This window comes from Corvus kubaryi, unplaced genomic scaffold (assembly GCF_017639235.1).
Source record: "Corvus kubaryi isolate FWS band 111438036 unplaced genomic scaffold, C.kubaryi_AGA036_p1.0 37334, whole genome shotgun sequence".
NCBI lineage: Eukaryota > Metazoa > Chordata > Aves > Passeriformes > Corvidae > Corvus > Corvus kubaryi.
The window spans coordinates 23,720,254-23,733,791 of record NW_024581108.1 but is presented as its reverse complement, the minus strand read 5'-3'; the positions used below and the strand labels follow the sequence as shown (position 1 = coordinate 23,733,791).

The following is a 13,538-nucleotide window of genomic DNA, read 5'->3' as shown; positions in this document are numbered from 1 at the left end:
AGGGGGGACCTTGTGGCTCTGCACAAGTCCCTGACAGGAGGGGGCAGCTGGGGGGGGTCGGGCTCTGCTGGCAGGGAACAGGGACAGGAGGAGAGGGAACGGCCTCAGGCTGGGCCAGGGGAGGCTCAGGGTGGACATTGGGGAAATTTCTTCATGGAAAGGTCTGTCCAGCCCTGGCACAGCTGCCCAGGGCAGGGATGGAGTCCCCATCCCCGGAGGGATTTAAAAGCCCTGTGGATGTGGCACTTGGGGACACGGGGCAGTGGTGGCCTTGGCAGTGCTGAGGGAACAGTTGGACTCCGTGTCTGAGAGGAGTTTTCCAACCTAAACAATCCTATGCTTCAATGCTGCAGTTTTTTCCTCCCACTCTAAATTTACAACATAATATTTACATTCACATTTGATATACCAATGCTGCTTAAAACAATAACGACAACGGAGCCCAGGAACAATTTAGTCGTGATTATAGAAGGAATTTTTGTTACTGCAGATGTTTGTATTGGATTCTGGGTTTGTGATCTTAGAAGGATTTTTTTTCATTCAAACAAGAAGGAACAGGCCAAGTCTCCCAGCCTGGTGTGATATGGGCTAGTCAGACACATTGGGAATATTCAAAAATGTTATTTTCAGTGGGTCAAAACATGATGCAAGTTCATCAGTTAAACAAGGACAATGCAAGGACAAGAATAAACGCCCTAACACTTGATTACTGATCGGGATTGAAGTGCAAAGTATTGACCTGCCAAGAGGGACCCAAGAAAGCTCTACAAGGAAATATCATCACATCACCATTCCTAAAGGGGTTGATATGGTTCTGTCTGCAACTGCTGTGGTGGCAAAGGCAGGGCGGGGAGCAACATCCTGGGTCAGGCTTCTTTAATCAAAGATCAATTTAAAAATCCAGTGGCAAAAATGAATGAATGAATGAATGAATGCTCAGCTGCATTCTGGCTTCAAGCTCAACTTGAAATTTTCAGTGAGTTTGTTGACTTAATTTCTCTAAGATCAAGAAGAAATTGTTCACTGGGAATACTGTATGCTTTACAAATTGTTTGGATTTAGTTAAATTACCATCAATTTTCCTAAACAGCAGACTTCTTAGATTAAAATTTATAGTCTTTACTCTGGCTAAATTAATCCTATTCACGACATGTATCAAATAGTCCAAACTTTAATTAGCTGTGAGCTGGGTCTGTAAGTTATAATTATTTAATTACTCCAAAATGAAAGCATAATCAAAGTAATATATCTCCATAACGTTTTGGACTGTCCTACAGAGTTATTACCCCTAGTATCAAGTTTTCTTGTTTTTTTTTAAAGTAGACTTTCTTTTACAAAATAAATTAATGTCCCGTTAGCTGCAGATACCACAGTGATGAGCAAGGCACCAAAGCCTACTTAAATAAAACAAAACAGAGAACATTTAGGGTTTCAGAAGAAACACCATTTAAAATCTTTCAAATTAAATAAAGTAGCACGTCAGATCAACCAAATAGTACTCTGGGAGTCAAAACCTATAAATCTGTGCTTTACTTTTTGCATTAGAGATTAGGAAAGAAAAAGAAAGCCTCAACTAAGCAAAAGAAATAAACTGATCTAAATCAACCTCAACTCTTCTTTAAATGTCTCTTTCCATAACCCCTTGGAAAGCCAGCAGAGCAGAGAGAAAGATAAAAACTTGCTGCAGGTATGAGGTCAGGTCAGCACACAAGTTCAGTCTTTAATGTAATCACACATTGCTTTATGGCAGACTTAATCACAGATCCCAAATGTACTGTTTGCCTTCACCTACAAAAGTTTTGGTTTACAGTTTCATGCACTGAAGTAGCAGAAAGTACAAACTCACTGAAATCCGAGCTCTTGAGTTCAGAGGGAAAATCTCCAGGATTGTTTGCTTCTCAAACTTTAATTTGCAGAAGAGAAACATTAGATATGGATATTAAAAAAAAAACCCAACCCGCACTGTTTTTACTACGTGGCAGTAATGGAAATCCATAAAATTAGTATCATCTGATTTTTATGAAAATCAAGTTAAATGATACCCCAAAGCTAGTAAAAATACTGGCTTAGCTTTCTGTAATAATTATTTCTTTGTACATTGCACTGGGTTCCTCCTTACCACAGGAATTGTAGCATTTCAAGACACAACCAGACTCTCTGAAACAATGGGGAAAGTTTCAAAACCTTTTTTATCAGTCAAATTTTATATACTGAAACCCCATAAAGTACACCGAGCTCCCAAACAACAAAGCACAAGGAAAACATTGGAAAGAAAAACTAATTAGAATGTGAATTTCCCTTTCCTCACCAAATTTCTTGCTGGGCACATGTTCAAACATGTGCATCATCTAAAGTGATCAACAGACCATAAAATCCGTAAGGACAGAAAATATCCTGCTCTGAGCTGGCAGCTGATCCCTGTGGTTCCCCACCTGGGGAGTGTGGAGAAAGGACATTGGAAAGCCACAGATTGTCTGTGCCCTGCTGCTCAGCAACCTCCCCCTCGCAGCTTTACCTGCTGGCAGCTTGAAAATCACCACCCAAACCCAGCCTGAGCTGGTAACCTGCACACAAAGCACACGAGGAAAGGATTTCTCTCCTCTTTTCAAAAGACCAAAACGACACTGGAGCAGTTTGTCCAGAGAAGCTGTGGCCTCTCCATCCCTGGGAGTGTCCAAAACCAGGTTGGATGGGGCTTGGAGCAGCCTGGGATGGTGGAAGGTGTCCCTGCCCATGGCAGGGGGTGGAATGAGGTGATCTTTAAAGGTGCCTCCCAACCCAACCCATTCTGTGATTCTGCTCTATGATTCCACAACAAATAAACTGAGAATTAAATGCCAATCTGCCACATTTTAGAACAAAAATGGCATTGTGAGTTTGGCTGGGTGGCTCATTTACTTGGGCAGAATACTGCTGTATCTATTATATTATTACAGCACAACTTCTATTTATCTAAGCCTCTTAAAATAAAATAGCAATAAAAATGCATTTAGCACAAAAGCTCCCTCGCTTTGAGCTATGACAAAAATGGCATAAAGAAATAAAATGTAATAATTATCTCTCGGGCAACAGTCCAGAATGGACAACAGGCAAACTTTTACAGCAATTTTTGACTCTAAAGACTGGCTTTTACCCTTTCAAGAGGTGACAGAATAAAACACAGAAAGGGTTGGGTGGGAGAGGACCTTAAAGCTCATCTCATTCCAACCCCTGCCATGGGCAGGGAAAGCTCCACACCCAAAGGAGCAGTTTCTTTCCACCTCCTGCCCCATCTTCAGCAAGAGAAGGGGGACAAGGCAGAACATCCCAACATCAGTAATTCAGCGTAACAGGGCTCTGAACAGCCTGGTTTATTAATAGAACTCAGCTGACTCTCTCATGGGGAGATGATAATAACAATAATGATAATAATGATAATAGCAGGGTGGATTATTCAGTGTGAATAAGAGCTCCTGACAGGACAGGCCCATGCAGGGCTGAGGAGCAGCAGGACTCGAGGCACAGGTACAGCTCCAGGTGAACCTGCTGAGGGCCATGCTGGGCACAATCAGCCACAGGACTGAGCTCAGGCTAACAAGACATGAAGCAGTGCAGACACCTGCACTAAACCAGCAAGAGAGCGAGGCAGGAGCACCACAGATGGTTCCTTTGCTCAGAAAAAGAATGGAAAAGCAGAACTCGTGTCCTGTAAAAGAAAACATTCTTCTGCACAGGGACCAAATTCTGACCCAAGTCGTTTCCCCACATGTATAAAAGTAGGATGAAAGGACCTTCTTCCCTCAAAAAGCTGTTTTCTCCAGCCACATAGCCATCCAAAATACATCACTGAAGAGATATTAAAGAATAATGATCACATGCAGGTATTTTATGTGACCTGCATTTCCCTCAATGTCAGGTTGTGAAAACAAGTCAGGATCATGCCCCAAAAGACTACTGTTGTTTGCACAAGCCAAAAGTGAGCTGGTATTTCACTGGTTCAGTAAAAAAAGATTTTATGAATAAGGAGCTGAGGCAATCTGGCAGCATCCCACATCCTTCAACTGACTCCAATCAAACTCCAGTTCAAAAGACAAATGAACAGGTAATATCTATCTGTGTAAATGGCCAGGCCATTAACCTTAACTCCATCAAAAGCCCCAGGGAATAATCTGCACACCCTGCAGTGGCATCCTCTGTTTCAACGGAGCAGGACTGTCCAGCAGGAATCACCGGGGCATCCCAGGACAGCGCAGAAATGCCAGAGGCTTCCCAAGATGTGAATCCCTTCTCTTGCTGAGATGTTCCAATACTGAAAATCGAGGTGTAACTAAAGATGCAGATGCAAACGTACTCAAAACGTGCAGTTAGGTGAGAACCAGGCACGAGTTCTGTCATCTCCTCACTGCACATGGCTAATGCACCACCCCCTTCCTCTGTAATGCAGGATGTTTGAATTTATCCTTTGCTATAAGGAACTGTCGTCCTGCCCACTGGTGGCACATCTTGAAGTGGATTGCAAAGATAAACAAGGTATTTACTAAAGCCTCCTTGATGTTTTACTTGAAGCTTGGAAGTTTTGGGATGGAGAACCTCACTTTCCTTCTACCGAAGGAAAAAAAATATTTTTATCTCCAACTTAACAGGGAGAGGAATGAGGGCAACACCACCACCTTGGGAAATGCTCCTTCATACCTTTTCTCACCCTTAAAATGAAACCAGCTTCAGATGATGGTGTTTTTATAGCAAAAAAAAGTCTTTCTTGAACTATGTGTATTGAAACCCCCTAATTACAGAATTGTTAGACAATGACAAATGCTTGAGCAGTTCTGACTATTCCCAGGGTATCCCCAGGCAGGCAAACTGCTCTTTCTCGAGTCAAGAAATGTGAAAAAATAGGTGGTTTTCTGACTGCACAGGGAGTTGCTGAAAGATCAAAGCATCACCACCCACGGAGAGCAGCAGGTCAGCAAATCCCTGCTCTTCAGTGAGAGTCTCTCTCCAAGGGGAAGATCCCCAGGGATGGATGATTTTTTTAAACCACTGAAGCAATCACGACGTGGGGAATCGCTGCAGGTACCACAGCAAAATGTCATTTTGCAACAGCCCAGAAAACCAGATGAAGGAGAAGCTGCATTTTCAGGCTGAAGGTGAAGCAAGGAGACTGGAGAAAAAGTGAAGACAAAATACTCCACTTGCTAATGAGCTCTCTTGCCTTGTGCGTGAACTCGTGCCAGACACAACTAAAGAAAATAAGTATTTTAAGTTGCAACAGATCAAAACAGATTATAGCATGAAATTTATTTCCAGGATAGGGAATATCCCTGTCATCTGTAAAAACACATATGGTAACGTTGAGGGAGTTTTGGCTTTTTTTAACGCAAGGTGTGAATTTCCCTGTAAAACCACACTTGCACTCCAAGGATTGATTTACTGTCCCCTTCCTGCCTTTCAACAGTCCCTCCCTACGCAGAGCTTGTGAACATGCTGAGAGCACAGACTTCGCTGACAAGACATTGCTTTTCACAGGCCAATGATTTTTGTTTCACTGCAAACACATTTACCTGCCAAAGGCCAAGTTCTCAGTTGGCATAAATCAGCGCAGCTCCTCGCTCAGCCACCTAATTCCACTTGCAGGCTTTATTTAAGGTTCAATAATGACTCCACAGATGCCTCTCTCTCCCTGCACACGGGAGCTAAAGGGAACAATTACCTCCAGGAGTTCATCCCCGATGTGCATCCGTCCGTCCCGTCCCGCGGGGCCGTCGGGATTGATCCCAACCACGAAGATGCTCATCCGGGAGCGGTCCTTGTTGCCAGCCAGGCTGAGCCCCAGCCCATTCTTGTCTTTCTCGAGCTCAATAATGTGCAACTCTCCCGGGAGATCTGCATATCTCTGCCTGATTTTTTCTGGGAAGGTCAAACATAAAGGGAGTTAGAACATAAAGTGAGTTACACGCAGATGTTCAGCAACACACACAAATATGCCAGAAATTTATGGCTTCTCAGCAAATAGTGTTTTTAACAGAGGTCTTTTCAGCACAGGCTCTAAAATACCATTTGCTCTTTGTGTATCAGTCACACAGCAAAATGCAGCATCAGCTGCAAATACTATTCACATTAAACCCACACTATTTTAATTATTTGTACAACAGCCTGGTTCCAAACCAAAACTTTTCTGAAAGGAGGGTAAACAAGGAAATTCCAGAGGCACCTTTACCTTACAAAACCTATCAAATTCAGGAAACTCTCGTAAAGTTCGAGCTGGTTAATTAACCACTGTGGGGAAACCGAAGCACTTAATGGCTCAAACATTACAGCAAGCTCACATCTCAAGGTAAAACCTTCTGCTTCTTCCTGGTGACTCAGGAATCCTCTCAGCACGCTCTGCTTAACTCGACGGGCTGATTACGCAGAGCAGATGTCAGTGACAATGGAGATGAGTGATTGCATTTCTAAATGCAGCCTCACCAGATATTAAGGTAGTTATTTGTCTTTCATCTGCATTTCAAGCATTCCTGTGACAGAGCTCGATATATTTACAAAGTTATTCGGAGCACACGGCGTGGCTGTGGATGCTGACAGGTTAATCTGAATGTCCTTTCACCGCTGGCATGTAAACATCTATCACCATTGCTGGGGAGGGCAGTTCTTTCCCGTCTGCTTTCCCTTTACGGATTTTAAAGGCAGTTTAAACCACCACCTGCACCCTTCAGCTGGGCCACACATTTGAAAGGGCAAGTCAAAGTATATCCCTGTGGCTGGGTGTCACCTTTAGCACAGAGCCCAAGGTGAAAGAAACTGCTGCATTATGCATTAAAAGGAGAAATAAGGGATATTATATGTACAACCATATCCCTGAGTCAGCAGCAGGAGCTAGATCAATATTAGCTACTACCACTCTCCTGGGGAAGCATATTTTAGCGGTATGATTTAACTGCTGTAGTGAATGTTCCCATGACAACGAGAAAGAGGGAAAAGAGCTGGGGAAGGTGAGAGGGAGGCAACTAAAAGTGAATAAAAACTGCTGAGAAGAAAGAAGATGGGGCAGAGATGTTCCTTCCACAGCTCCTGTGCTGCCAGGGTGATTTAGCTGAACGTGGGACATTCCCAGTGGCTCTTCTCGCCAAGGGTCCTTCCTGAGTAATTGCTCCAGCTGCAGCAGCCCCTTGTGCCTTGGCAGAGCCCACTGGGACATGGAGAGCAGCTTCTCCAGCCCCAGGTGCACCCAAGAGAATTACCCACACTGAGAGCAACACAGGCACCAACCAGCTCTCCCCTCACTGTATTTATGGGCTGCCATTTTCCTGCCATGCTCAAAATCCCCAGTGCCTGAGCCAAAAATCCCAGGGGGCGTACAGTAAGGGTGGGATGTTATCCCTGGAAAGCTGCTGAAGCCCTACAGAGGTCTGCAGAGAATATCACAAAAAAAAAAAAAAAAAAAATTTAGAAAACTCGCTTGTTACTATCAATTATATGGCCCAAAAAATTCATGTAACTTCATTAAATGGAAATCCATGTAGCTGCATGGTTCTTTAATGTATTTCTTAACTAACAGAGTCAACATGTAATTAGAGGTGTGGTTTGCTACATGGATTTGGAAACTGTTTTTCTCTTCTTAATAACAAACCAGCGAGACAGGAAGGGTCTCAAAAATGGTGTTTCTGAAAGCAAAGGAGATACAGGCACACAGAGCCACACCTGGTTTATTCACAGCAGCGAGGTTTAACTTCTTTGCCCATGAAGCCAAGACAAGACCTGAAGAGCTCTAAGACATTTGCTGCCCACCACAATTAGACAAATAACTCATTACAGCACAGCAAGGAGCAGCAGTACACCCCAGAACGGGGCACCAGCAGAAAAGGATTTTTCTTGCTGATTGCATTTTTGTGGCTAAAACTAAGAATTGGCGCCGGAGGGCTGCTGTCGATCACTCTCTGCCACAGTTCCCTCCACTGTTTGTTGTACACGGGTAACACATCTCACTTCTGTTAGCCAGGAGCAAGGAACATGTCTGAAGCGTAATTTTAACAATTCACAGCCGGGTGCACAGACAGGAGCTGAAGGAGCAAGGAACACACATGCTTAAATGCAGTGCAGATGAAGCTGCACATCTTCAGAGACTGCCTCAAAACTCATTTCTGGCTTGTCAGTAAAAACCACTTGAAATTCCCCAGCATGAGCAGCCCTGTGACACTGCAAACACATTGCTCCAGCCTCTGCCTGCAGACAAAGTGCCTCCTCCGAGACGGACAGTAAGTCTGTAATTCCACCGTGTTTCCTCCCCAAAATGAGTTTGCTCACATGGGAGAAATGTTGGCAGTTCAGAAGTACATGTATATTCCTTTCTGAGCTGGGCTGAAACTGAAAGTGAGCTTTAATCCTCCAAAAATCAGTCGTTTGGGCAATTGCCCCACTAAAGTTCCTGGTCTGCCTGCGTTGGGCCAGGGCTGGAAACCTGCTGAGTTGAATCCCAGCTCCGTGCTCCAGCTGTGCCAAAATCCCCCACTGTGGGAACAAATCTTTGGGTAAAGAAAAAATTTATCTGGGCAAAAAGCACAGACCAACTCCAGGGTTGGTCACTTTATTTGTTAAGGGGTTGGGTTGTTTTCTTTGGGGTTTTTTTAAGCGCCTTCCCTGTTGTGCCATTTGCTGGAAAAAATCCTTACAACAGAAGGAAGCCTCCGTGTGGACTAAGCCCTTGTTCCTAAATGATTACATTCATTTCCAAGCAACTGCTCCGTGGTTTGAAATGGCTGAGGTGACTAAGAGGTAAAACAGAGGGAGAGCAAGGAGGGAGGCACGAGGATGCTCCGTGCCAGCCCCATTTCCATCCTGGCAGGAGGCACTGCTATCCTGGAGAAGGGACAAGCAGAGACACCCCTGCTTTTAAAATCAACCCTCCCTCAGCACAGGCTGCCTTCTCCCTGGCCAACAGAAGGTTCTGGCTCTCCCCAGTCCCACCTCCTGCAGTTCAGCCCTTGGAAGGGCTGTCCTGGCCAGGCAATAAATGACAACAAATTCCCAGCGGTGTTGCCTTACTCATCCAATCTGCATACAAATATCCTCTGGGCATCCAGCTGACTTCCTACAGTTCTGTCATGGTAGTCTCAGTTTGCCTCTTAATAAGAATCTCACAAGATTGTTTTAAACAAGTATTTACTGTTTAAACAAACGTGCATCTAAGGCATCTCCTTTTTAATGCCTTTTTCAGCTGCTTTTTCTCCCCTCCAGCTGGTATCAGTTTTCAGCTCTCTGCCTAGGGTTGGGGAGCCAGTTAGCATCTGCTTTTGCAAAGAATTCCATTATCTGCCTTCATTACCAGATACTTTACACGAGGCAATTGTAATTCTGTTGTTGCTGCATTACACATGGGACGAGGCATCTCCTGTTTTGGCACTACACGGGGCTGTTTCCACATTCGGTGACAATATGCCTATCACAACTTCTGCAAACACATCTCACCAGCTAATACTGCGGCCAGCTTCTCTTAAAAATACCATACAGATGTAACACGAACCAAAAGCATGAGTAAACGCTTTAGTGATCACTCTTGCAAGAATATTTCCCAGTTATATTAGCAGACAATTACATTTCAAAGAGAAACCCTGGAAATGGAAGACAACTGCTCTCAAACAATATACTATTATGCTGCTGCATGTGTTTCTCTGCCTCAGCCACTATTCCTATTATATTAAACAGAGAGATAAAAGAAATAAATGGGGACAATATGGTCAGGATATTGGAGTTTGCATGATCTAGTATTGCAACAAATACACAATTTATCTGCAACAGCAAAACCAGACACCAGTTCTCAGGAAGGCAAGAGGCTCTTTAAATGACAGATATATAAAGGACTTGCAAAGGGCTGAGGAGCCTTTTACCCAAGCCTGCTGAAATCTCCAGTTAAATGAGCTGAAAGGGAAGAGGTGTTGCTTTGGAAAATGGTGCCTCTGCGTGATGCAAATGAGAGTCCATCTAGAACAGGTAAAAAGAGGAAAGACAAAGCTCTGGATGACTCAGCGAGGTGATTTGGTTTAGTACCAAATGCTCAATATTAAAAATGTCAAGGCAAAATATAAAGAAAAGGGGAAAAAAACCACAAAGAGAGACAACAGCTGATATTTGTATACAGAAGGTGATGCTGAGGATTTTACATCCCTCTTGTGTCGCCTCAAGATCTCTATTAGCAGCATATGCTGGCTTTTGGAGATCTCATTTATCAGCCTGTGCTCGTTCTAATGTGTTTATCTCCCATTTTTATCCCACAGCACAAAACCTGGTTACAGTCCTGGCCCTTCCCAGCACAGCTCAGGCAGCAGTGCTGCAGCACCACGGCCACTGCTGTCACTGGGTAATGACAGACATCAGAATGCAGGCAGCATCCACTGCACAGAGCCACCCTTGCATATCAAGCAACCAATTCCCTTCTTGATTTCACTACAAACATTAAAAAAAATTAATGTAGGAAGTCCCTTGAAAGCTAACCCTAGAGCTGTGAGGGCAGCACATCTAGTTTACTGATTACAACTTACAAGAACCTAAATAAGCATATTGAAGGGACCATAATTGAACAAATGGGGCTTAGAATTCTCCCACTACTAATAATATAATAAGCTTATTGTTTTAATCTTCCCACTAGCCCTCTATTCAGCTCCAAGGAGGCACAGTTCTTCAAACCTTATCTCAAAAGCGATGCACTCCTCTGTTTTCGTGAGCTTCAAACTGAAAAACAGAGAGAATTTCTGTAATGCTTCCTTAAATTCCATTAAATCAGTGCAACTCTTCTCTCAGTGATCAGCAAGCATGAGAAAAATAGGGCAGTTATATTGAAAAATCTAAATGGAAGAGCCAGAGACCCTGTTCTGAGCAGTCCCCCTCCCACAGGTGATGACAGAGGACACATCTTCTAAGTGCTGTTACCTCCAAACCCGGGGGCAGAGAGAGTTCCCCACCCGATCCAGAGACTCAGCATCCCCTACAATCTCCCTTTGACATCCCTCTGGCAACATTTTGCTTCATGTGCACCGTTTGGAAACCATTTACCAAACCTGAAGTGACGATTTGCAGAGAAAAACAAAACTCAGCATTTCCTATTTTCCCTTTGGCAGACTTCGACTGATTCTCCCATTTAAGAGAAAGAGCTCCATGGCCCCTTCTTCCCCAAAATACCGTCAGCCAAAACACTCTAACATTACTTTTAATTCCATGAGAGAGAGAGCATGCACCAGGTGCCACAAACAGCTCAGGTGTGGGCTACACACCCTCACAAACACAACTCACCTGACCTCAAGTGAAAAGCTGGCATTAAACTCTCCTGAAACAGTATTCTTACCCTAACCTGAAGATTCCTTCTTTTCCTCTTGTTTTGTGCGAAGGATTTTGGCTTTCATCTGGGATCTCCAAGTTTCTTCTCATTGCTCCCTCCAGCTCAGGCTCCAATTCCATTTTCCTCCTCTCATTCTCAGCTCACAAGAGAAAACTTTCCTTCTCTCCCAAGGCTCTCCTTAAATCCCACTTGTCCCTCGCATCACTTTTTGCAGCGGAAGGTGGAAATTTCTGCTGGTGCTTGTTAACTCATCCAGGAAGAAGGGGATAATGAGAGTCTCCACAATCCGCTTCAAGTACCATTTCAGTTTGAGCAGGTGGCATTTAGAAACTGTTACCATTAATTACCTCTTCCTATAATCAAGGAACCTTCACACCCCCAAAGACAACAGCAGAGAGAAAAGTGGCTGAAAACCAGGTTTTGTGGTCCATAACCAATGCTTGCACCATCTCACACCAACATTTTGCACAAATGGAGCTTTTGCCAACGATTTTTTTCCTTATTCAGGCCCAAGGCTTCATTCTAAGGCTGCACTTCCATTACACAACATTTAAATCCTCTGAGGAAGAGATGTTGTATGTTTTTTTTAATTAGATGAGAAGGCCACGATGAGTCTGTTCATGCCCATGTTTATCCGGGATCTTGTAAAAGGAGATTTAGTGAAAGTGTGGTTAAGTACATCATCCTGATGTTAACAACTGGCGATTATAAGGGAATCTGCCTTCCCCTGCACACAATCCTTCCACTCATTTGCCTTTCAAATGATGCATTAACCCCCGTGAAAGCACTTGGGTTTCCTCAGAAGTGACCTCCTCTGGGTGCTGTGATGTGGCAATCAGTGACTCACTGGAGCTGAGCTGCGAGTGCCCCTGCTCCAGCCGATCCTCCTGCAGTCCTGCAGGCTTTGGAGGAAAGCACTGGCAAACGGGGTGTTTCCTCCAGATAGGAGACACGCTGCTGGAGCATCACACTGCCACTGCTTGATTAAACACAATCAAATAGCAACAAAGACTTTTTTTGCCTTTTGATAAAATCCTTTATGAGGATACAAATGGTAATGTGTAAAAATATATCACATCGTGGTTATGCCTAGGCCACAAAATGCCAGACTGAAGGCATTTTGGAGTAGTTAAATCCTTAAAATGTGAGGTAGGCTCCAATGACAGCTGCCATAGACCCCATTTTTAAGAGAAAAATCCCATAAAAACACTCTGCTGTAAATATCCCTCCAAAAATATGCATTTTGTGGCACTATGCAGCTGAAGTCACCCAAGGCCAACACCCTGCACTCTTGCAGCCTGGGAGCATCCTGGAGATAAGGCTCAGTTATCTCTGCTGCACCTCCCCGAGGAAAACAGCCGTGCTCCTGCCTCACACAGCTCTCCGGGAAGCCTGGGTGTGTGAACAGGGCAGGAACATTAGGGAACACTGCAAAGTCCCAAGGAAATTCCAGCTGTCCCCCGGCACAGCATCAGGGATCCGTAAGGATGCACCAGCACCAGATTCCCAGATGCCGCTACAGACGATGCTTTAACGACCCCTTTTACAACTCAGTTTGAAAAACACCTCCCAGCTGGGACAGAAATTTCTTTCCCAACCTACTCTCACAGAATCACAGGACTCCAGGAGGTGGGAGGGACCCACAAGGGTCATCCAAGTCCAGCTCCTGGTAGGAGCAGGTTTTCTGGCTTGCTCCTGCTCACTTGGCTCTGGTAGGATCTGTGATCCGTTCCCTACGTTTGGATTTGAAAGCTGCTCGTTCATTTGATGTGTTTGAATCTTGGGAATTCTAATCCATTGCTTCCCCACTTGGTCTCAATGCAAACAAATGAATATTGTGAACATTTATATTCTTCCTCCCCTGACAGTAATAGTGTCAGCTGATCCTGACAGTGCTTCATCTTTAATAATGATGTTCCCACAGCGACTGGCACAGCCATTATCTTGGAATCTTTCTGCACGGAGTCTAATTAAAGAGAACCTTGTCAGAAACTGAGAGTTTGTTACCTAATGAAGACTTTTAGGGGCCCAATGATAAGTAACTGCAAGAGGCAGCACAGACAACACCTCTCAGAAGTCGAGGTGATGAGACATTTCTCACTTAGTGATTCATTTAATTCAATAAATTTAAGAACCTGCAGTAAGAGCCTGAACCTCCTCCATCTAGAGTGGGACTAGAGAAAATAGAAAGGCTTTTTGGATTTAATAATAAAGACTTTTTGAGCAGCAAACA

At 44.1% G+C, this 13,538-nt stretch overlaps 1 protein-coding gene across 4 annotated transcripts in view; it reads right to left on the bottom strand.

Annotated features, from left to right (window-relative positions):
• Positions 1 to 13,538, bottom strand: part of PATJ (PATJ crumbs cell polarity complex component) — a 140,098-nt gene that overhangs the window by 49,488 nt on the left and 77,072 nt on the right. For all 4 annotated transcript variants that reach the window (XM_042030858.1, XM_042030855.1, XM_042030854.1 and 1 more), the window contains one exon: positions 5,690 to 5,886. In XM_042030858.1, coding sequence (XP_041886792.1) covers positions 5,690 to 5,886 — 197 coding nt within the window. The remainder of the gene's footprint in view (positions 1 to 5,689; positions 5,887 to 13,538) is intronic.